This window comes from Lacerta agilis, chromosome 1, assembly GCF_009819535.1.
Source record: "Lacerta agilis isolate rLacAgi1 chromosome 1, rLacAgi1.pri, whole genome shotgun sequence".
In the NCBI taxonomy this organism is placed as follows: Eukaryota; Metazoa; Chordata; class Lepidosauria; order Squamata; family Lacertidae; genus Lacerta; species Lacerta agilis.
In genome coordinates, this window is record NC_046312.1 from 7,729,215 (window position 1) to 7,753,387 (window position 24,173).

Genomic DNA, 24,173 nt, shown 5'->3' on the forward strand with positions numbered 1-24,173 from the left:
GGTATTGGGACAAAATCCAAACATACTTTGGTGGTTTGAAAAACTCTTTGTAACCCAAACTCGTTTACCCTCCCATAATCTCGTATAATGGTCTTAACAATAACTAACATTCTGTTCCGTCCCAGTTCTGTAAAGGATATTTACCTAACCTTGGAAATGTTGGCATATCTCAGCAAAGTTCAGTTTGGGGGGGGGGGGTTGGAGAGCTACCAAGACCCATATACAGAGAAAATCTAAGGTGGCAGCTCATCCCCGAGAGGCAGCTCTTCTAGGACGCTGCAGAATTTGACTTGGACAGAGGTGCATTTATGCAGCTCCTGTTTGTTTCAGTGGGACTTGCGCAAGAGAACTTCCCAGTAGGATCATGCCCAGTGAAAGTGGACAGAGCCATTTGAGTTTTGCCTTGGATAGGAAAACTCGCAATTCGGGTGCGCCCCAGATGGGGCCGCTGCAGTGGGCATATCGCGTTTGTGAGCTGTGAGCAGCTTTCGTATCTAGTGGACCAGAGAAACTGCTCATCTGGTCTCCATACTCATCCGTCCGGAGCTGCCAAGGTCAGCAAGACCTTGGTTTATCTGCCAGATTGAAAACCAAATGTACAAAGATCAGGGCCACCAAGGATTAATCTTCTGTAGCTGGCCCGTTTCCTTTCCTTTCGAATATTCTGAAAACGCAGTGAGGGGGCAGTGTTTGTGCTTTAACCATTGCCTGAATTCTGAAAACCTCTGTGACTTCCTTTCACATACCAACCTCGTGACCTGGCTCTAGTCAACGAGCTCCAGGTCACTGTGGAGAATGCAGAGAGCTCCCTATAGATGGCAAACCTCCAGCCTGGCCACAGGGCGCCTGGCGTTGGTAGCCAAGGGGAAAGGGGGCCAGGTGATCTGTGATGTGTGTCGACTCTGGTCCCCGTGCGCTCCGCACCAAAGGAGAGTGTGCTCCTCCTCTCAGAATCCTCAGGGACACAGGAGCAGGGGATTCTAGGAGCCTCTCTCATTCTGGCCACGGCAAAAATGGATGCAGCTTGCAGCCTTGGCAGGCTCCGCCAGAAGCGAGATGTACCACGGAGTCCCCTTGGGGCGGCAGAGGGGCCGTGGCGGGTTGCCTAAGGGTCTTGCATGGTGGTTCCAGCATGTAGCTACGCGACAGAATCGGCTGCCTTTTGTAGCAGTGGCAGCTGCCAACTTTTAAGACAGCTTTTGCAGCGGATTAGGCAGATTAGGCCACTGGTCATGATGGTGCTTCTACGTGATGCTCGCCGTTCTGGTATCACTGCAGGCAGTAGCAACCTCCCTGCTCTCGTAGCATAAGAACCAACCCAGCATCCAGCTCGGGGGCCATGAAATAATGAATCCGCAGCAACTGTGGGCCATCTCTCTTGGCCTTGACAAGCCCCCGGGGGGACGGAATAATTGCTTTTTCACTTTCATGTGCGGGTTCCATTCTCCGCCCTGCGTTGGCGCAAATATGCATGACCGGTGAAATGAAACGGCATCTTCCTAACCAGCAGCCTTGCCTGTTGCCTGTGCCTGTCTCTGCATGCCTGTCTACTTTGGTGCCCCCTTCTGCTAATCTCCGTTTACTTTGCCATGTCTCCTCGTCTGCATTATCGGGACCGCAGCTGGTCTATCCAGGGGTTTGTTGGCTTCTTGTTTCGTTTTGCAAAGGGGGGGAGTTGAGAAGAAGGGGGTGAAAAAGAGCACCGCTGAATTATATAAATACCCTTTCCCAACTGTTGACTCTTCTCTTTTGTTTTGTGGTTGTTCCTTTTGTTTGTTTATTTTTTGCTGTGACCACTGAACTGCTCGCTTTTTTCCCGCCTATCCCATGCTCTGCTCTGGCTGTAGGACTTCTTTGTGAACAATAACTCCAGACAGGTAAGTGTGCTTCTGGCCACACCCCCCCAAAAAACCCACCTTCCGTTGAACGAGTGAGTTCCGATGAATTCCCTTGAGCGATAAAACGCTGGACTCCCAAATTTTATTGGTTTTATTTCAAAGGGAGAGAAGCTTCGGTGGGGTTGGTGTGCTCTGGTGCTTTGATGTACCAGTAAACAAAACCTACACCCTGTTTGCATCTGCTTGCAAGGAGGCGGTTAATGTAGCCTTGGGCGTATTTTAAATTCATTAAAACAACTTCCTCGTCTCAGAGCGGCAGTAGCTGGAGAGGAATGGGGTACCAGCTCGTGAGTTTGTCTTTTTCAGCAGATCCAGCACAGCTGAATTTTGGTCTTTCCCTTCATGGTCAGTAGTTGTTGGCAGAGCAGCTAAATTGCAGCTCAGAAGCCAAATAATGTGCAGTACCGACTCATTTCTTGAAATTAAAACAATGTCCGAACACTTGTTAAAACATTCAAAATCTTTTACTTGCAGAACATAGCTAACGAAGAATATATGCAAAATTTTTACATTCACATGCTTATCCAAGCACGGGCTGAGTTTTCTTAGTTGAAGTTCACAGCTTCTTCCTTAAACTGTGTCTTTCTCTCTTTCCACTCATGACCCAGCCGGGCCATGCAGATCCTTCTGAGAGGTTTCCACTTTCTCCTTCCAGCAGACTTCTTCTTACTGCTTCTTTGGGAGAATATCAACTTCCGTACTTCTTTCTGTCACATACATTCACACAGAAACATTAGCCTATTGCGCTGAGAGAGAGAGAGGACTCTACTATACAGCTGCAAATACTCGTGGTATTTGCTCGTGGTACCTCGAGTTACAAACACCTCAGGTTACAAATGCTTCAGGTTACAAACTCTGCTAGCCTGGAGAGTTACCTCTAGTTGAGAACTTTGCCCCAGGATGAGAACGGAAATTGTGGGCCAGCGGCGCAGCAGCAGCAAGAGAGAGCATGCCTCTGGTTAAGAACAATTTCAGGTTAAGAATGGAGCTCCAGAACGAATTAAGTTCGTAACTAGAGGTACCACTGTATAACGTTTTAAGTGCTTTAAGTGCATTATACAAATGTGGCACTAGATGGCGCCGATGAGCTAATGGCAAATTCCATATATTTTACAACTTTTTTAAAAAGCATTTTCACAGCGTTTTTTATATCTGTGTAGATTCAGCCACAGTTATCTAACACTGTCTCTTCTTCAGTGTTCATGGAGATGCAACCGTTGCAGTCAAGTCACTTACACACACACACAAAACGAAACCGAGACTGTAATAAGATACCTCCGATGCCCAGATTTAACCAATTGCACGAGGGTTACTGGGGAGCATTCCAGAATTAAACAATAATGCATTTAAGCATTCCCAAGATCATTAAATTAAATGACTATGCTTAACAACAGTGACTTATCCTTGCTTCTCTAATCCTTACATGCTTGTTTCGCACTTGGCCTATGCTGTGTCTTGCTGCAGAGAGGAAAGTGTGTGCATTTGTGTTGGTAGAATATCTCTCTTTGTTTTATGTTACTTGTTTGTATTTATGTGCAAGGTTACTGGACTTCCCTTCATCTTGTGCAGCAATCCAGGGCATTTTTCCATATTTGCGCATTTCGAGGTAAAACATCCAAGGTTCAAGACAGCTGTTGTCATTTCAACGAGCCACTGATGTCTCAGATAGCCCCTTGTGTAATTCCCGAACCAATCTCGCACTTGCATTGCTCAGCTTTTGGGATTGGGGTGAAAAATCCTAAATGTTTATGCCTGCAGCCAAATGTTTGTTGGTTGTCTTTTGAACTGAGGCTTCTTTCCCCACCCTAAGTACTCTAGATTGTCCCCATAGTCTTCTATGGTAGGGTACCATTGCTGGGCCCAGCGTGAAAATAGAGCACATTCTTGGCAGCAAGAAATCCCAGGTTCAATCCCTGGGACCTCCAGGTACAGCTGGGAAAGACCACCCCCAGTGACCTAGAATCATGGAATTGTAGAGTTGGAAGGGACCCCTGAGGGTCATCTAGTCCAACCCCCTGCTGCCAGTCAGAATAGACAATATTGGAGGAGAAGGAGGAGTGTTATTGATGGCAATGATTCAGTTTATATCTCGCCCTTCCTCCCACAGGAGTCTTGGGGCAGCAAACACATCAAAAACAAGATAAATAGATACAGTGGTACCTCGGCTTAAGAACTTAATTCGTTCTGGAGTTCCGTTCTTAACCTGAAACTGTTCCTAACCTGAAGTGTTTGTAACCCAAGGTACCACTGTATTTCTCTCAGTCGGTGATTTCAGGATCACCAGAAATTGTGCTTTTCAGCCATCAAATTCAGTTTTTAGATTCCTTCCAAAAGTCAATAAGGAGGGAGACAGGGAGACCACACCGGGGAAGGCATTCCACAAATGGGGCCATCCCTGAAAAGGCTCTGTCAAGTGGGGAGGTCAACGCCAAGTAGCCAGCCCACAGTAATGGCACAACCACCAATACTTCACCTGCGACTGTGGGATCCGAGCTGCTTGGTGTTGGCTGAGGTGCTCTTTTTGGTTCCAGTGCTCTGACTTTGTATAAAATAGGTTTGTATGCGATTGTTCCCTTTTGAACACGAAATGTCCGTATATTGAATCGGGATATTGCTCTTCCTAGGCCAGTATTGTCTACTCTGGCTGGCAGCATCTCTCCTAGTCTCAGACAGGAATCTTTCCAATCCCAGTTTGTCTGGCAATGCCAAAGATTTGAACCTCTGGCACTGATCTGGGGCTGTAAGGTAAAAGGTAAATGACCCCTGGACGGTTAAGTCCAGTCAAAGGCGACTATGGGGTTGCGGCACTCATCTTGCTTTCAGGCCAAGGGAGCCGGCGTTTGTCCACAGACAGGTTTCTGTGTCAGTGGCCAGCAGGACTAAACCACTTTTGGCGCAAAGGAACACCGTGACGGAAGCCACAGCACACCGAAACACTGTTTTACCTTCCCACCGCAGCGGTACCTAATTATCTACTCGCGCTGGTATGCTTTCGAACTGCTAGGTTGGCAGAAGCTGGGACAGAGCAACGGGAGCTCACCCCGTTGCAGGGCTTCAAACCGCCGACCTTCTGATCGGAAAGCCCAAGAGGCCAGTGGATTAGACCACAGTGCCACCCCTTCAAAAAAACCAAAACGGGGCTTTGAAACTCCTGGATGGAGCTCTGCAGTCTTCCCAGCTGCTAGGCAAACAGTTCCAAACAGAATATCGTAATTTGTGTGCACGAGGAAAGCCTTTACATGATCCCCACTGTCGCACACTTGCGGGTTCTTAAATCTTTCCATCTGGATAAATTTATACAGTTGTAACCAATAGCTTCCCCCTCCCTTTTCCCCAAATAACATTCTGGTTTATGAAACAGCTGATTGTATTTCGGTTGCAGGCTCCGGGTTTTTCTCGTCCGTATAGGTTCTTGATTGATGTTTGGGATGCTGGCATGCGCCGGAAGTTCTGAAACGTCGATGTGCGCATCTGCTTATTAATGGATTCTTTTCATGCTTCCTGCAGAAAGAAGATTCTCTGGAAGACACCCTCAGTTCGCGGCATAAAGTCAAGGAGCTTTCAGTTATAGACGGGCGGAGGGCTCAGAACTGCATATTCTCCTCTCCAGGTACCTCTCATTCTTTTCCCTTTGTAACCTCCCTGCCTTAAGGTGGAGCGAATCTTGCAAATATCTCAGCTGGGTTTTCTATAGCTGGAACCGTGATTGCGTAAAACGATACAGCAGTTGCACTCACGCAACAGTAATTTGTTTCAGCGCATGGACCGTGCAGTAGCTCCTTTGAGTCCAAAGGGGGAAACTTGACCAATCTTGTTCCAGATTTTGGAGCCATCCAATCAGGTTTTCTCTGATCCGCTGGTTTTCAGCTGGTGGGTTGCAGCAGAAGGCGCTACCACCATAGAAAATATTTAAAAATAAAATAAGGAAATGATTCCCAAAATGCATGTTGGGTAAAGTTTATCTCTGAAATGGTTGAAGACTATTGTATCTGATCCACCCAGGTGCTGGATGCTTCAGAGGTTGCTTCTGTACAGATAACTCAGTTGGTAGAGCACGAGACTCTTAACCTCAAGGTTGTGTGTTCGAGACCCACTTTGGACAAAAAGGTTCCTTCTTTTCAGGGGGTTTGGACTTCCAACCCAGAATGCTATGATTTTTCTGTTGCAGGGCAACTGCAACAATCGCAAACTTAAGAGTTTGCAGCTTGTTATTCCATCAATTTGTTGATGACAAACCTAGATAGCATCTTAAAAAGCAAAGACATCACCTTGCCGAGAGAAGGTCCGTATAGTTAAAGCTATGGTTTTCCCAGTAGTTAATGTACGGAAGTGAGAGCTGGACCATAAAGAAGGCTGATCGCCGAAGAATTGATGCTTTTGAATTATGGTGCTGGAGGAGACTCTTGAGAGTCCCATGGACTGCAAGAAGATCAAACCCTATCCATTCTCAAAGAAATCAGCCCTGAGTGCTCACTAGAAGGACAGATCCTGAAGTTGAGGCTCCGGTACTTTGGCCACCTCATGAGAAGAGAAGACTCCCTAGAAAAGACCCTGATGTGGGAAAAGATGGAGGGCACAAGGAGAAGGGGACGACAGAGGATGAGATGGTTGGACAGTGTTCTCGAAGCTACTGACATGAGTCTGGCCAAACTGCGAGAGGCAGTGAAGGATAGGCGTGCCTGGCGTGCTCTGGTCCATGGGGTCACGAAGAGTCGGACACGACCTGAACGACTGAACAACACATTCATCAATAGTCATGCCACTGATAACAATAATTTTGTTTAGGGATCTCTTTCCATGAGACACCCTGAAGTGTTTTATGGTGTTATTAAAAAAAACCACATACAAGCAGTGAGCTGTTTGAAACAGGTATAGCAATTGCATGTATTGGGTTCCTAAGCTGGAGTCTGTAGACCACCGGTCATCTGCGAGCTTCGTTCAGGAGGTCTGTGGCATGTCTGCAAAATTTGCAATGAAAAGCCATACAGCGTCTAGCAAAGCACATTACGATTGGACAGAACAATTATTAAGTGGTCCGCCAAGACTCTCAGCACTTTTCAAGGGGTCTGTAGGTGGAGTAGAGAGATGGGGAGCTATTAGTCTATATAAAAACATTTTTAAAAAAAAAACAAAAAAAACCACCCCAGAGATAGAGAGACTGAAACAACAGCAGACACAAATAAATTCAGATCCAATGGAGGTACCAGTTGGGATGAAGATCTCCATTTAGAAAGCCTTGTTGAAAGAAGGACATATCCCTGCAAACACAATACAACTATAGGAAAATAATGCCAGGTGTACATTCCCCTATCCATTGCTGATTATAACCACGTATGTACATCATTTCAGTTTATCTTATGGTAAGCTGAATCGCCTGAATGCTGATTGCTGGCAAGTGGGGAGAGTGGTCTTGTGTTCGAATCCTGCTCGAAGGTTTCCCAATGGCATCTGGTCGGCCACTTTGAGGGCAGGAAGCAGGACGAGACGGGCCATTCGCTGATCCAGCAGGCTCATCTTACATACTTCCATCTGTACGTCTCCTGCAATTGCCTTGATGCCTTACACGGAGTCACACCGTCGCTCCATTCAACTTATAGTGTCTACACTGGCTGGCAGCAGCTCTCTGGGGATTCAGGCAGGGGGTCTTTCCCAAAGTAGCTGGAGATGCCAGGGGTTGAACTTGGGACCTTCTGCGATTTAAAGCAGATGCTCTACCACCCAACTACCAAATGAATTCTCGTTTAACTCTGGTAACCTACTTTATAGCCAGTGCTTTGGGGGTAGGTCTGCAGCTTTGTGGTTGTAAATGCAGCCCTTGCCTCTTGGGAGAGACACAAAAGACACATGAAGAAGAAGAGGAGGAGGAGGAGGGAGGAGGGAGGAGTTTGGATTTGATATCCTGCCTTCACTCCCCTTAAGGTGTCTCAAAGCTGCTAACATTCTCCTTTCCCTTCCTCCCCCACAACAAACACTCTGTGAGGTGAGTGGGGCTGAGAGACTTCAAAGAAGTGTGGACTAGCCCAAGGTCACCCAGCAGCTGCATGCGGAGGGAGCGAGACGCGAATCCGGTTCACCAGATTACGAGTCCACCGCTCTTAACCACTACACCACGCTGGCTCTCATGAGAGCATAGTCATCATCACAAACTTTATTATACTAGTTACGGTGGGTAGCCGTGTGGTCTGCCATAGTCAAAACAAATCGAAAATTCTTTCTAGTAGCACCTTAGAGACCAACTGAGTTTGTTCCTGGTATGAGCTTTCGTGTGCATGCACACTTCTTCAGATACCATCTGAAGAAGTGTGCATGCACACGAAAGCTCATACCAGGAACAAACTCAGTTGGTCTCTAAGGTGCTACTAGAAAGAATTTTCGATTTTGTTTTATTATACTAGCCAAAGGCCATGGGATAATCCAACAACGATCGCTACATATGCAATAAAACCACTGTCCAAATTGGGTTTTTGCTATCCGGTCTGCTAAAATTCTTCACTACATAGGATAAGAGGCAACTCTCACATAAAATATACAAACTTAATCTCTTGAGTGAGTGGCATAGTAGACTAAGGTCACCAGACGTCCCCGTTTCCCAGGGACAGTCCCTGGATTTACAAATTAGTCCCTGACAAAATCCATCTATTTAATAGGAAGTTGAAAAATGTCCCCGGATTCATTGGAAAAAAAAACCTGGTAACCTTATCGTAGGCAGGGTGGTGGGTCCATTTCCCTCAGTTTTGACGCTAACTGGGTGGTCCTACCCCATTGGCAGTGTGGTGTAGTGGTTAAGAGCGGCAGACTCGTAATCTGGGGAACCGGGTTCGCGTCTCCGCTCCTCCACATGCAGCTGCTGGGTGACCTTGGACTAGTCACACTTCTCTGAAGTCTCTCAGCCCCACTCACCTCACAGAGTGTTTGTTGTGGGGGAGGAAGGGAAAGGAGAATGTGAGCCGCTTTGAGACTCCTTCGGGTAGTGAAAAGCGGGATATCAAATCCAAACTCTTCTCTTCTTCTTCTTTCTAAGCCTGGCCTGCATGGGAGGGCTGTTGTCCTTGAGGATGACCTTGACCTCTGGATGCCGTTGCAGTCAACAAAACAATCCTGCAGTTCTTTTGCCCAGGAGGGCTGTGAGTCACATTTCGCAGCTTTAGGATTCCAGTGCCATTATTTTCTGCATTTCTCCTTGCACCATGGAGCTGACGAAGGACCTCTGCATGCATGCAGGCTCCTTATTTATCCTAGACACTCATAAAGCAAACCAGATATGCCTGGCATGCAGCAAAGAGAGAGGTGTTCTGTCTTGCAAGGTATTTTATCTCTCTGCGCCTGGCTCTCTCGCTGTGGGGGAAATGGTTGCGCGGTGAGGTCATGTTAGATTTCGTCTCATGCAGGCGGGTATTTTTTGCCATTCTGATTTCTCCCAGTGCCCCCTTCCTGCAAGCGCCGCATGGCCATCTAACGGCTTCTGCGTCCGGGGGCTTAAATCGTGCTGGACCAGGCTAGATATACCTGTTCCTTGCATCCAGGACAGGTGTGCTTCTGTAAGCCTCCCTGCCCTGTTGGGTTTCATTAGGAGGCCAGTGGGGGAACTGATGTAGAACATAGGAAGCTACCTTTAAGGTCCCTCTAGCTCAGTACTGCCTGCAATGACTGGCAGCATCACTTCAGGTTTTCAGGTAGAGGCCTCTCCCAGTCGTACCTGGCGATGCTGAGGATTGAACCACGGTCCTTCCGCTTGCAAGGCAGAGGCTCTGCCACTGAGCTGTGAAATGGAGAATCTCTCGCCGTTTCACCTTCAGTCTGTGCCTGGCAGACCCCCCCCTTTCCATCTTTCTCTCTTGCATGCTAAATTATTCCCTCCCACTGCTCCAAAGCTGCCACACAGAATCATAGAACTGTCAACTTGGAAGGGACCTGAGAATCATTTAGTCCAGTGTTTCCCAAACTTAGGTTTCCTGCTGTTTTTGGACTACAGTTCCCATCATCCTCTTTTTCTGAATTTTATTTATATTCTTTTCATTATTACAATTCCAAAAACCACAGTCACATTAAAATCAACATTTCCCCTCATTCATATCTTAAAAAGGTAAAGGTAAAGGGACCCCTGACCAATAGGTCCCAGTCGTGTCCAACTCTGGGGTTGCGGCGCTCATCTCGCTTTACTGGCCGAGGGAGCCAGCGTACAGCTTCCGGGTCATATGGCCAGCATGACTAAGCCATTTCTGGCGAACCAGAGCAGCACACGGAAACGCCGTTTACCTTCCCGCTGGAGCAGTACCTATTTATCTACTTGCACTTTGACATGCTTTCGAACTACTAGGTGGGCAGGAGCTGGGACCGAGCAACGGGAGCTCACCCCATCGCGGGGATTCGAACCGCCAACCTTCTGATCAACAAGCCCTAGGCTCTGTGGTTTAACCCACAGCGCCACCCGCACATTCATATCTTACTTTATAATAAAACAGTCATTTGCGACCTCCCTTCTTCTCTTTCTTCTCGTTCCTTTGATTTTCCCACCATTCCTGCATATTCTTATATATGCATTTAGTTCTCTTTTCCCTTTATTCTTCCTTTATTTTATATTACGCTGTTGCTGAATTTACCTTAATCCTGCTAATGTTTTCATTCGATTACAATTATTTGCCAAATACTCCACAAAGTTTTCCCATTCGTCTTTATGTACAGTGGTACCTCTGGATACGCACACCTCTGGTTGCGTATCCTTCAGGATGCGAACGTGGCAAAGTATTTTTCCAAGTTTCACTGCGCTCGCATGCACAAGAAGCGCTCTACTGCAGAAGCGGCACCTCCTGTTGCGAATTCCTCGGGATCCGACCGGAATTCCAGAACGGATCCCATGTGCAACCGGAGGTACCACTGTACTTGATCTCCTTGCACTCTTATTTTACTAGTTAAACCCGCTACCCCTCTGCATATTCTATCATTTTTAATTGCCAATCCTCCTTATTAGGAACCTCATGGGCGTTTCCGTGCGCTCTGGTTTCCATCACGGTGTTCTGTTGCACCAGAAGCGGTTTAGTCCTGCTGGCCACATGACCTGGAAAGCTGTCTGTGGACAAACGCCAACTCCCTCGGCCTGAAAGCAAGATGAGCACCGCAACCTCATAAGTTGCCTTTGACTGGACATAACTGTCCAGGGGTCATTTACCTTTTACCTTTTTACACTGACCGGCAGCGACTCTCCAGGGTTTCAAGCATGGTACATTCCCAGTCCTAACAGGAGATGCCAGGGATTTGAACCCAGAACCTTCTGCATGCAAGGCAGCCGCAATCCCTTCCTCCAAAATCCCCATTTGTACAGTAGGTGCCGTCCAGGTCAGTTCACATCCACAGCCCTTTGCCTAAAAAGGAAGTTAAGATGACAGTCCTCATGTTTCGGAACAAAGGGCTGATCGAAATGGAAACACAGGAAGCACCCTTAGCCAGACCCAGACCATTGGTCCATCAAGCTTAGTATTACCTACACTGGCTGGCAGCAGATCTCCAGGGTTTCAAGCAGCGGGCATCCCAGGAGATGCAGGGGATTAAATCCATCACCTTCTGCATGCCAGGCAAGTTCTCTACCACTGAGCCACAGCCCTTCCCTAGGAAAGTAAATTTCTGTTCCACCTCCCTGGTGCTCAGGGCATGGCTGCCCCCAATGGCAGCACCCCACGACCCATAAAAACAGATTCTGGAGAAGCCCAAACCAGGGCAGAAGATGCCATGCCAGGCTCAGGGATTGACCGGTTCCCTGGACCCTGACACAACCTTGACCTTCACCATGTCTCCACTGCTGCTGGTCTGTTTAGGAGTCCAGGCACTTTCTGTTTCCTCCTCCTCATTTTAAAAAACTCATTCGATGTATGATTCTTTCCAAACCCCCGCGCCAAATCCCCCACAAAAATTTAAGCTCCCCATGCAACTCTGACTTCTTGGGTTTGCAAACATGTTTCTGCCTTGGTGTTGCTCCTCTTCAAGCAGCTGAAAGGAGCCTGGATGAGGCCAAAGGGGGAAGACGGTCCTCTGTCTTCAAAAGATGCCCCTACGTGTTTGTTTTTCACCCCATTTTTTCCAAGCTGCCAAACTCCCCCCCCCCAGACCGACTTGTCGGCCTGCGGAAGGAGGGTCCCCCTCTGCCTCCACCCCCTTCCCTGTGTGTTTGGCTCTCTCCCCTCTCTCCCATCCCCCTGCCACTTTCTCCTCCGCAAGGCTGTCGTTTTGTCTGGGCAGAAACAGCCCACGCCCAGCAGCAGCACCCTGCTAAGCTGCCGCATCCCATTGACAAAGTTCGGGGCTTTAAATCCTCGCGGCAGCCGACACCATGACCCAGTTCCGCCCGTCTGTGCCCGGCAGCTGTTGCCAACAAAAGATAATTATTGTGTGTTTGGGCTGGGGGGGATTCCCCTCCTCCCTCCCTCCCTCCCTCCCTCAGTTATCGGCTTATAGCTTTTTTGGCTGGCCTCTTTCCCATGACATTGTCGGAGCTGAGGCTATTCTGTTTTGGCACTGGGAGACGTCTGCTTCCCCCACTGGCGTTCATAGAGCCTCTAGGGGCACTTTCATGCAGAGCTTTTCTGTTTTCCTGGACCCACAGAGCTGGTTTTGAGCCTATCCTGTACCTCAAAAGCCTCACAAAGGTCTTGCTGACACCGAGCTGATTCCTGAGAGCCAGTGTGGTGTAGTGGTTAAGAGCGGTAGACTCGTAATCTGGTGAACTGGGTTCGCGTCTCCGCTCCTCCACATGCAGCTGCTGGGTGACCTTGGGCTAGTCATACTTCTCTGAAGTCTCTCAGCCCCACTCACCTCACAGAGTGTTTGTTGTGGGGGAGGAAGGGAAAGGAGAATGTGAGCTGCTTTGAGACTCCTTCGGGTAGTGATAAGTGGGATATCAAATCCAAACTCCTCCTCCTCCGCCACCTCCTTCTTTTGCTACTCCACACAGCGGACAGGCACCACCAGGGCCCACACCCAGGAAAGATGTACAAAACCTCTTGAGAAATGTGCGGTTCCATCATTGTTACCAAATTGAATCAAGTTCCTATCCTACCCCTTCCCCTAATGCTATCCCCCTTCTCATAAAGCAGTGTTTCCGAAACTTGGGTCTCGAGCTGTTTTCGGACTACAACTCCCATCTTCCCTAGCTAGCAGGACCAGTGGTCAGGGATGATGGGAATTACAGTCCAAAAACAGCTGGAGACCCAAGTTTCGGAAGCCTTGCCCTACAGCTTCCTGTATTCCAGCAAACCTCTTATTCTTGTCATCACTTAGCATGCAAATATTCCTTCCGTTGTCTCCTTTTTTCCTTCCCCCTTTCCTTCTTGACTGCCTTTTGAGGCTGTGATCGTAAGGAGGGTTCAATGAGACTAAAATAAAACCGGGGGGGGGGGGGGTAGGTAAAGGTAAAGGACCCCTGAAAGTTAAGTCCAGTCGCAAACAACTCTGGGGTTGCGGCGCTCATCTCGCGTTACTGGCCGAGGGAGCCGGCGTACAGCTTCTGGGTCATGTGGCCAGCATGACTAAGCCGTCTCTGGTGAAACCAGAGCAGCGCACGGAAATGCTGTTTACCTTCCCGTCGGAGCGGTACCTATTTATCTACTTGCACTTTGACGTGCTTTTGAACTGCTAGGTGGGCAGGAGCTGGGACCGAGCAACGGGAGCTCACCCCGTCGCGGGGATTCGAACCGACGACCTTCCGATCAAGCCCAAGAGGCTCAGTGGTTTAGACCACAGCACCACCCACATCCCTTCTAAAACTGGAAAAAGTGCATCCTTAAAAAAAGAGATTCCCCTCCCCACAATTTACCCTAAACATATATACAAAATAAAATAACCATACAAACAATATGGGAACCATGCATACGGCATATGCCGTATAAAAACATAGAGATGCCGTTACATATAGTAAAGGTTATTTTAAAAAAAGATTGTTAACATTCTATAGCCTTTTAAAGGTATCTGTGGGAGGGGGGTTATTGGTTTGGCTTGCTTTGGTCTTATTATGCGTTTTGTGTTCTCATTTTGTGTTTTTGTGTTGTCAAGCGACCTGTTGTCTCCTGATGGGCAGTATACAAACTGACTGAGTTGCCATCTACTCTGGGCTGCTTCGAACATATATAAAATCATTAAAAAAAACTTCCCTATACAGGGCTGCCTTCATTTATCTTCTAAAGGTTCTATAGTTACTCATCTCCTTGACAACCCAGTCAGATTGGCAGGGGTACAAATAATAACGTTGTTGTTGTTGTTGTTGTTGTTGTTGTTGTTGTCATCATCATCATCATTGAAGGTTGGGTTTTACAATCAATCTGTATATAAGTTGTATGACATACATGAATAAAACCATAGCTGGCATGGACAGTTTGGGCGAACACCCTTCTTGCCTTCCATATACAATTCCACGTACGAGACTGGGCTTTTCTGGGACCAAAGCTGCAACTGAGCCTCAAGATTTTGGATACTTGTCCGGTCTGCCTGCCACGCGTGCCTAACAGGGTGTCCTGTTGTTGCTTTTCCAGGCTAAAATTGTCCAATGACGAAATCAAACGTGCCATCTTATCAATGGATGAACAAGAGGACCTGCCAAAGATATGCTAGAACAGGTGAGGGCACGTGGAGTCACGTAAAAGAGCTGCAGTTTTTAAAAATGAGAATATGTTTAACAAAACACTTGGAAACCTGGGCCCCACTTCTGTGGGTCTTATGTGCCTTTCCTCCTCTGTCAATTGCTGCACAGCCATTATTCCATCCCTCTCACACAACCCCAACCACATTCTCTATCTTAATAGATTTTTAAAAAATCTAAATTCTACAAATCCCTCCAATTACGTTTTTGGGAAGTTGGGAGAATCCTTGTAAATGTGCAAACACACGGGTTGTTGTTTTTTTTAAGTTAAAGGTGAAGGGACCCCTGACCATTAGGTCTGTTCACAGATGACTCTGGGGTTGCGGCGCTAATCTTGTTTATTGGCCGAAGGAGCCAGCGTACAGCTTCCAGGTCATGTGGCCAGCATGACTAAGAACAGCGCACGGAAACGCCGTTTACCTTCCCGCCAGAGCGGTACCTATTTATCTACTTGCACTTTGACGTGCTTTCAAACTGTTAGGTTTGCAGGAGCAGGGACCGAGCAATGGGAGCTCACCCCGTCACGGGGATTCAAACCGCCGACCTTCTGATCGGCAAGCCCTAGGCTCTGTGGTTTAACCCACAGTGCAACTGCGTCCCTTCTAATGTGCATGTTGGGGGCAGTGCTGGATTTACATATAAGCTGAACAAACTATAGCTTAGGGCCCCACTCTCTTGGGGGCCCCCCAAAAAAATTAAAGGAAAAAAAACCTGGATGTACATTTCCAAAATATAAGATAAAAAAAGAAATAAACTAAAACCTACATACAGCAACAGTGTTTTGTGTTGTGTAGGCTCCTATGATGTAAGTAATGGGCCCCGCCTGCTAGCCTGCTCCCTAAAATATCCTTGGTTTGCTCATTTTTATATATAGGGTGCCTACATTCTTTGTGCGCAAATGGCTTTAGATACCTATTGGGTCCATAAATTACCATATAGCATATATTCAACACAACAAAAACAGCGACAATTTGTTGTTGACAAAGGACAGCTGGGCATATAAAGGGCCCCATTACCTTCCGTAGCTTAGGGCCTCATCAAACCTAAATCTGGCCCTGGGTGGGGGCCTCCCCTTCAAGTTAAGTAGGAATGGCCCTCTTTGCCGAGCAGCCATTCCATAATTGGTTGACTGGATCCAGATGAGGGTGAGTCTCCTACAAGGTACCCACAGGATGATGGGAGTTGTAGTCCAAAACATCTGCAGGACACCAGATTGGCGAAGGCCATGTTAGAGGGCCTTGGGCCAGTTTCACAGCTGCCCTTTGGCCGTCCCACTCAAGGAAAATGCTGACCACACAGGAGAGGGGAAGTGTGTTTTAAAGTGTTATCTCTCTCCTTACCCCCCCCCCAAAAAAAACCCCTTTCTTCCCTTTCTCAGCTTCTAAAATTCGTTCCGGAAAAAGCTGACATCGACCTGCTGGAGGAGCACAAGCACGAATTGGACCGAATGGCAAAAGCAGACAGGTTCCTCTTCGAAATGAGCAGGTGATTTCCGGCAGGAAAATGCAGTTGCCCTCTGGGCCAAAAAAAAGCGCAGGCCATGTCAGACTGCGGCCTCTTCTCAGGGCAGTTTGCAAAAACATGAGACATCATAGAGCTAATCTACGTATGTACAGACAAAGGAGTCATAGCGTCTTCTCTCTCCAGCTCCGAGAGAAGAACAGGCAGAAGTAAAAGCAAAAGTACATAGTACATACAGTGGAAGAGATAAGACTGCCTTCCATTCCCACACTCTTCCCAGACAGGCATGTGATTTACACCAATCTCATCAGCAGCATCGGAGGCATGAAATACTAACACCCTCCCCCATTTCAGATAACCGAAACTGCATAGGCTAATGCGGCAGTAAGCGAAGTAAACATACAGTTGTCATACCCCTGTGGTACCCGTTCCACCTTTGGAACTACCTGCAACTGGACTGCTCTCGTGCCTGACCACCTTGCACTTCTGTTTACCTTCCTTCCATGGGACTAGAGCCTTAACTCGGTTCCTGTCTGAGGAAATAGTGTTGACCCTTGCAGCCTTTGGGGGTGGTTTCGCGTCCTTTGAGGACAAACCCTGTACCCCTTGCAAGTCCTCAGGTTTCAAAACCTGTTTTGAGCTACTAGCCACAGCTATATATAATCAACCCGAGACAGCCAGATTTTTTACTAGTTGCCAACTCCAAGTTTGTTATTTCTGCCTCTTGCAGGATAAACCATTACCAGCAAAGGCTACAGTCCTTGTATTTTAAAAAGAAGTTTGCTGAGCGAGTTGCTGAAGTTAAGCCTAAAGTGGAAGGTAAGTCTTGTGTTATAAAGGGGGGTGGGGAATGCTTTTTAAATACTTGGGTGTTTCGGCTCGGATCTTCCTAAACAAAGCAAAATTTTTCAACTAAAAAAAAAAATATTTTCAACAAGATGATAGAGATGCAGGGATAAAGATCACATTCCAGTACAATTACTGTTACCCTGCACCCTAAACTCTCCTTCCTTCCATGGACATATGAAAGACTTCTACAGTATATGAAGGATTAAGTTATTTTCTAATGGTAGTTCAGGAAGTCTTATTCCGACTCTGTACATACCACTTGCTCAAAGAAAAGTCTTCACGCACGAAAGACGGCAGGTGCCTATTAGCTGCACATTCCAGGGAAAAAAAATTGAAGGCATCTTCATTCCAGTAGGTTTTCCCAGCTAGATGAAAGGGTCTGTGCCATGGGTGCCCATTTTGTTTCTTTTTAAATACCATTCATTCAATTCATATACTGCCATTTATCAAAAGATCACAGGGAGGTGTGCAACATTAAAAATACATTACAGATCATCAGTTATAAAAAGCATAACAAAAACATAATAAAAAGCACACTGCAAATCCGCTGATCGTGTTTTTAACTGTTTTCTTTTAACTGTTTTCTGCTGTGCATCTCCTTGGGGCGACTGTGTGGGATTCATAAATCAAGGATAACGACGGCGATAATAATATTACTAACAAAATCTTTCCAATCTTTGCAGCCATCCGCACGGCTTCAACAGAGACGTTCCAGAGCAAAAGCCTGAAGCAGCTGCTGGAGGTGGTTTTGGCCTTTGGGAACTACATGAACAAAGGCCAACGGGGAAATGCGTACGGGTTCAAAATCGCCAGCCTCAACAAGATTGCGGACACCAAATCCAGCATTGACAAGTAAGCCGAAGCCGCTTCTGCCTTGAGAGCGTGAGAAGGAGGTGCAGGAGGAATCTCTTTTTGCGGGATTGTACTCAGTGCCCAGGGTGGCGCTGTGGGTTAAACCACAGAGCCTAGGGCAGTGATGGCGAACCCGTGGCACGCGTGCCACAGCTGGCACGCAGAGCTCTCTCTGCTGGCACGCCAGGGGCGGGGAAATGGCGCCACCGCGCTGCTCTGCTCATGCGTCTTGCCAGCGCAGGCGCAGCAGCAGACAGCAGCAATTTCCCTCCTTGGCGCCTGCCCCAGTGGTGTTTGGCTGCTGCTGCTGCTGGGGAGGATTCGACGCGAGGCGACGACGACGAGGTAACAGCAGCGGGGGCTGGGCCAGGGGCGGCGGGCGGCGGGTGAGGGGGAAGCCCTCCTTTTGAGCGCTGCGAGCGGGGGGGGGGGGAGTGGAGACGGCGCTGCTCACTGTGCTGCTGCCTGTCAGGCTTCGCTCTTCCCTCTCGCGCCTCCCTGCCTCCCTCCCTCCATCCGCACCCGGCCGTCTCTCTCTCTCTCTCTGTTGCCCCTCCCTCGGGCACCTTCGCCCCTTCTCGCCCTTTTTCTCTCCCCTCGCTCCTCATATTCCCTTCCTTTTGCGCTGCTGGTCTCATTCAGCCTCCTCCTGATTCTCGTTCGCTTTCTGTCCCTTTCCCTTCCTCCTTTCCTGCTCTTCTTTGCGTCCTTTCCATTTCTTCCACCCCAGCCCCAGATATATTTCCTTCAGCCTTCTCCACTCCACTTTTCTTTTCTTTTCTCCCCTCCGCATTGCATATTCTCCTGATGGGATGTGGGTTTGCATTGTAAAAACATCTCTTCTTGCTGGGGGCAAAAGGGATATTTATGAAGGACACAGCAGGCATGGAGAGGCAATTTAACCATTTCCTCCCATGCTGCAGCCCTAAGGACTGTTGCTCTTCTGAGGTCAATTCCTAATTTGCTTTGGAGAGAGCCTCCCGTGTTAACATTTGCATTTCCTACCAATGCAAATAGCAATTTCAAAGGGGTGGTTTTCATAAGGACCACAATAGGTGTGGAAAGGGTTGAACTCTCCATCTGCTGTGGCCCTGATTATTATCAACTGCCCCAATTGATGCTATTTGCATTTAAAACAATAACAGCAAGCCAGCACACTGGATGCAAAGACACATTTAACATCACATCTTGCTTGCCCCTAGAAATGCTTGTAAGGAAAAAGAAAAAGAAAACCTTTTGGAGCAGCACTATAATCTCTATCTGTTACTGCTATTCAGAGACTGTGCATAAGATGAGTTATTTCCACTATGCTAACACATATATCTGCCTGACCAGCAGCTTAATTTTAGCACATATTCTGTTAAAGTGATCCATTTATTTATTCGATATAAAAATTCTGTCAATGTTCTACTTCTGCCTGTGTCTCCATCACGAAGATCCACAAATACCATTTGGACACAATTTCAGATGCAGTGTTCAGAACTGGGCTCTATCAGTACTTGACATCCTGATCATATGCATATTGTTTCAGTCTGAATCAAAGTTGAAATAGTAACAAACTATCTAAATATCACCTCCTGGCAAATAGAAGGGGAAGAAATGGAGGCAATGAGAGATTTTACTTTCTTGGGCTCCATGATCACTGCAGATGGTGACAGCAGTCACGAAATTAGAAGACGCCTGCTTCTTGGGAGAAAAGCAATGACAAACCTAGATAGCATCTTAAAAAGCAGAGACATCACCTTGCTGACAAAGGTCCGTATACTTAAAGCTATGGTTTTCCCAGTAGTGATGTATGGAAGGGGGAGCTGGACCATAAAGAAGGCTGATCGCCAAAGAATTGATGCTTTTGAATTATGGTGCTGGAGGAGACTTGAGAGTCCCATGGACTGCAAGAAGATCAAACCTATCCATTCTTAAAGAAATCAGCCCTGAGTGCTCACTAGGAGGACAGATCCTGATGTTGAGGCTCCAGTACTTTGGCCACCTCATGAGAAGAGAAGACTCCCTGGAAAAGACCCTGATGTTGGGAAAGATGGAGGGCACAAGGAGAAGGGGACGACAGAGGATGAGATGGTTGGACAGTGTTCTTGAAGCTACTAACATGAGTTTGGCCAAACTACGAGAGGCAGTGAAGGATAGGCGTGCCTGGCGTGCTCTGGTCCATGGGGTCACGAAGAGTCGGACATGACTGAACGACTGAACAACAACAACAAGGCTTGTTCCATACAATGTCAGTCTGGCATATAATCATTATTACAAGTTGAGTATCCCTTTGTCTAAAATACATGCACATGTAGAGTTTATGGTTTTTTTCAATAAAAAACTGTAACATTGAAAACTTTGTTATTGTGTTTTACGTTTACTTTTAAGACTGCAAATGTTTGGACAACTGTAGGAGTTTTTTCTAACTAAAAACCTTGATATTCAGGTTTAATTGCAGTGTTGGCACTTTGAAATAAAAAAGTTTTTTTTTCCGCTGCAGTTTGGGCACTCGGGCTCAAAAAGGTTCGCCATCACTGGCCTAGGGCTTGCCGATCAGAAGGTTGGCGGTTCGAATCCCCGCGACAGGGTGAGCTCCCGTTGCTCGGTCCCAGCTCCTGCCCACCTAGCAGTTCGAAAGCACGTCAAAGTGCAAGTAGATAAATAGGTACCACTCCAGCGGGAAGGTAAATGGTGTTTCCGTGCGCTGCTCTGGTTCGCCAGAAGCAGCTTAGTCATGCTGGCCACATGACCTGGAAGCTGCACACCGGCTCCTTCGGCCAGTAATGCGAGATGAGCGCCGCAACCCCAGAGTCGCACACAACTGGACCTAATGGTCAGGGGTCCTTTTACCTTTACTCAGTGCCCACAAGGAACAGCTGCAGAAACACTTTTTGAGATTCAGCCCAGGTTTACATTGAAACCGTTCATGTCACCTAAACTTTCCCTGCTTCTACCTTCCTGCCATGTGTTCAGGACCTTTATCAGCTAAGGGGTTATCATAACAGAACGGTTGCTTTGCAAATGAATTCTCACCCCACAATTATTATGCCAGGCACCCTCATTCAAAGCGATGTGTCCGATGTCTGGAGCCCGGCTAGTTAGCTGTTTATTAAGTTCATATCCTAAAAGAGTTCAGCATCTAAAAACTTGTAAAACAATCAAATATCCTGATAGCGAATAATTTCAAGGTTGCCAGGGAAAATTAGAAGACATCTGAAGGCAGCCTCGCATAGGGAAGTTCTTTAATGTTTAATGTTTTATTAAGTTTTTTTGAAATGGAAGAAATCTACTGGGCTGTTAAGCTGCTCAGAGTGACTGGGGCAACCCAGTCAGATGAGCGGAGTGAAATTGTTGTTGTTATCCTTCAGCCAGCAAATGCTTAGGTAAACAGGAATGCTTTGGATTCCTCCTGAAAATTAATAAAAATACAACACACCACGGAGGACATTCCACAAATGGGGAGCCACCACCAAGAAGGCCGTATCATGGATAAAACTCTGACTGCGCAGCGCCCAACAGTGTCACTGCCATTTCTTACGACTGCCTGTCTTGCTGTTGCACCTCGTAAAAGTCTGTTTTCCAGAAGACCTTCCTCTTGCACCCCCATTTCTGTACTGTGCAGGTGGCTTGCCCTGTGCAACGAGCCCATTTTCACAGTAACTTTTCAGAATTCTGTTGCTTCCTTCGAAACAATTCTATCCTTCACAAATAGGCAATTTTTGCAGCTGAATACAGGAGCCACAAACCTTCGTTGCATCCATATATATCAACCACTGCCTTTCTTGTGTTGTAGGAACATTACCCTGCTGCATTATCTCATCACCATCGTAGAAAAGAAGTACCCCAAAGTTCTCAACCTGCACGAAGAACTGAGGGATGTCCCCCAGGCTGCCAAAGTAAAGTGAGTGTCGTACGATTGGGTCGACGCCGGGGATTGCGGGAGGCAAACAGTGTTCATTGCTGGGAGGGTTCTCCCCATGCTAAAGAGGGTTTGGATGAGGCCAAGGTGTCCCTCCACCCAGAAGGAGGGCCTGCTGATGGGGGAGCCCCACTGCACCTGCCCAAATAGAAGTGAACACCCAGCAGCAGCTGCCAGAAACACCCCCCCCCCCCCAAAAAAACCCACTGGCCTTATTTAGCTGCAAGCCAGGGTGGCTTAATTGAGAGCCAATCAGCGTGCACTCATGTTCAAGAAATCCGTGGTTGCAAAAATGGGGTATTTGGTTTTTAAATCAGATACTTGCTCTCTCTCTCCGCTTTCTTCCTTGCTGTTTTTAATCAACACGCTTTGAGGGATTTCACTATTAATTGGTATGTGCAGGCAGCCTCGTAAATTCACCTCTTTTGAAGTGAATTAAGGAGAAGCAAGAAGTGGAGCAAGAGGACACAATGATCAACTCTAAAATAAATGCACCTGTAGTTTGCGGGAGTCGAAAGCCAGGTGCCAGTTTGTGAACTTGATGATTTGTGCAAAAGTTGAGCGGAGGCAGAAATGTCTGTCTGGGTCCAGGGCCTGCAGGCCTTTTCTCCTGCAGGAGATGTTCAGCGCCAGTGCTGAAGTTTCAGAATTTCCACCCTGGGTTTAGTGGTGCAACGGGGATCCCGCCACACTCTGTTGGCAAACGCTCCTGGGGGGGATGGCAAACCCCCCAGGCACGTCTCTGGAATGGCATATCCCTTTACTCCAGAGTGCCTCTCTGCGACACTTCTCTTATGAAAAGTGCGCACTGGTCTTCTGGCATCACACAGCAAGAAGAAGGAAACACCCGTAGATCTAAACTACATTTTATTTACATTCTATACAGAGAATCCATAATCACGTCTGTGTTCTCCAAGCTCTGGCAGAAGAAGCCGTTGCTTACTGCAAAAGTGAAAGTACAGTACAATAGCACGCTCAGACGGAAGAGATAAGACAGTCTTCCGTTCCCACACTCTTCTCAGACATCTCATGTGATTTATACTAATCAGACTAGCCAGCATCGGCTACGTAAAATCCCAACACACTCTTTGGCTGCAACGTGTGCTACTCCACTTGATTTGCAATGTGGCAAGCCAGCCCTGTGGCGTTTGGGGGGACATTCTGCTCACTCTGTTGGGGGGCGGGGGCTGGACACCTGCCCCATAGCTCTTGCAGTCAGAAGGTTCTTCCTGATGCTGAGTCAGAATCTCCTTCCTTGCGACATGAAGCCATGGGTTTGAGTCCTACCCTCCATAGCAGGAGAAAACAAGCTTGTTCCCTCTCCCATGTGACAGCCTTTGAGATATTTGAAGAGCCTATCTCCTCTCAGTCTCCTCTTTTGCAGGCTGTGAATGTCTTAATTCATAGACTTGTCAATAAGAGAATTTGAATTTTACATGATGCGCATTGCTACAGCCACTTTGAATCTTAACACGCATCGCTCGAAATTATTTATTTGCTTGCATGTCAGACAGATGCCTCCTCTAGCATCTTTTTGGTACCTATTGAAGATCTTATCCTTGTTTTTCAACAAGCCTTTTAAGTGGAAGTTATTGTTCCCAGTTTGCATTTGCAATGTGTTTGAAATCGGATGGATGGATAGACAGATGAGGCAGGCAAACAGATGATCTTTTTGTTGATAAAGTTATGGTTGTTGTTGTTGTTCAGTCGTTCAGTCGTGTCCGACTCTTCGTGACCCCATGGACCAGAGCACGCCAGGCACGCCTATCCTCCACTGCCTCCCGCAGTTTGGCCAAACTCATGTTAGTAGCTTCGAGAACACTGTCCAACCATCTCATCCTCTGTCGTCCCCTTCTCCTTGTGCCCTCCATCTTTCCAAACATCAGGGTCTTTTCTAGGGAGTCTTCTCTTCTCATGAGGTGGCCAAAGTACTGGAGCCTCAACTTCAGGATCTGTCCTTCAGAGTTATGGTTACGTATGATCAATTAAAAAACAAGGCAGTCCCTTGTCCCTTGGAAGCCTGAGGTCTAAAAGACAGGGCACAAAAGGAAATAGGCATGAGGAGGGCAAAGGGGTGGAAGCCAAATTTTGGCACCAGTTTTTAAAGAAGACGCTGGTGCGAGTTTTGCTGCACACGAAAGCATAACCCAAAAGCAGGAGGAAATGCAAACTATGTATTTTATTTGTTGTTGTTTTTCAATGGGAGACATGCAGCCGGCTTTGGAGCTGTGGTTCTGGAAATCTGCTTGAAAATGTAACTGGCTTCCTTTATTTCTGGCAGCATGACTGAGCTCGAGAAGGAAATTGGCACCTTGAGGAGTGGGCTGAAGGCTGTGGAGACAGTAAGTATTGTTCACCCACTTAATGGTCCCCCTGCTTTTTTAAGCATCTGTCTTTAAAGAGAGGAAGGAGGCGAAAGCGACTGGAGCTGCTTTTATCTCCCTTCCCAGAGGCCGTTCTCCTTCTCCTCCTTCCTGACCTGCACCTCATTACTGCTCATTATGGTTTTATAGGACTCTTAAGGACCTGAGTCGCTTGCCCCTGTCTCTTTAATTATAAGCATTTTTTTAAAGGAAGTTTGTTTTGG

The 24,173-nt window shown here is 47.3% G+C and overlaps 1 protein-coding gene across 1 annotated transcript in view; it reads left to right on the plus strand.

Annotated features, from left to right (window-relative positions):
* The window catches only part of DAAM1 (dishevelled associated activator of morphogenesis 1), a 161,750-nt gene that overhangs the window by 132,158 nt on the left and 5,419 nt on the right, over positions 1-24,173 (plus strand). The window contains 10 exon segments of the mRNA XM_033171452.1: positions 1,848-1,877; positions 5,406-5,490; positions 5,493-5,508; positions 14,414-14,478; positions 14,481-14,497; positions 15,899-16,005; positions 16,712-16,800; positions 17,514-17,682; positions 21,461-21,568; positions 23,868-23,928. Coding sequence (XP_033027343.1) covers positions 1,848-1,877; positions 5,406-5,490; positions 5,493-5,508; positions 14,414-14,478; positions 14,481-14,497; positions 15,899-16,005; positions 16,712-16,800; positions 17,514-17,682; positions 21,461-21,568; positions 23,868-23,928 — 747 coding nt within the window.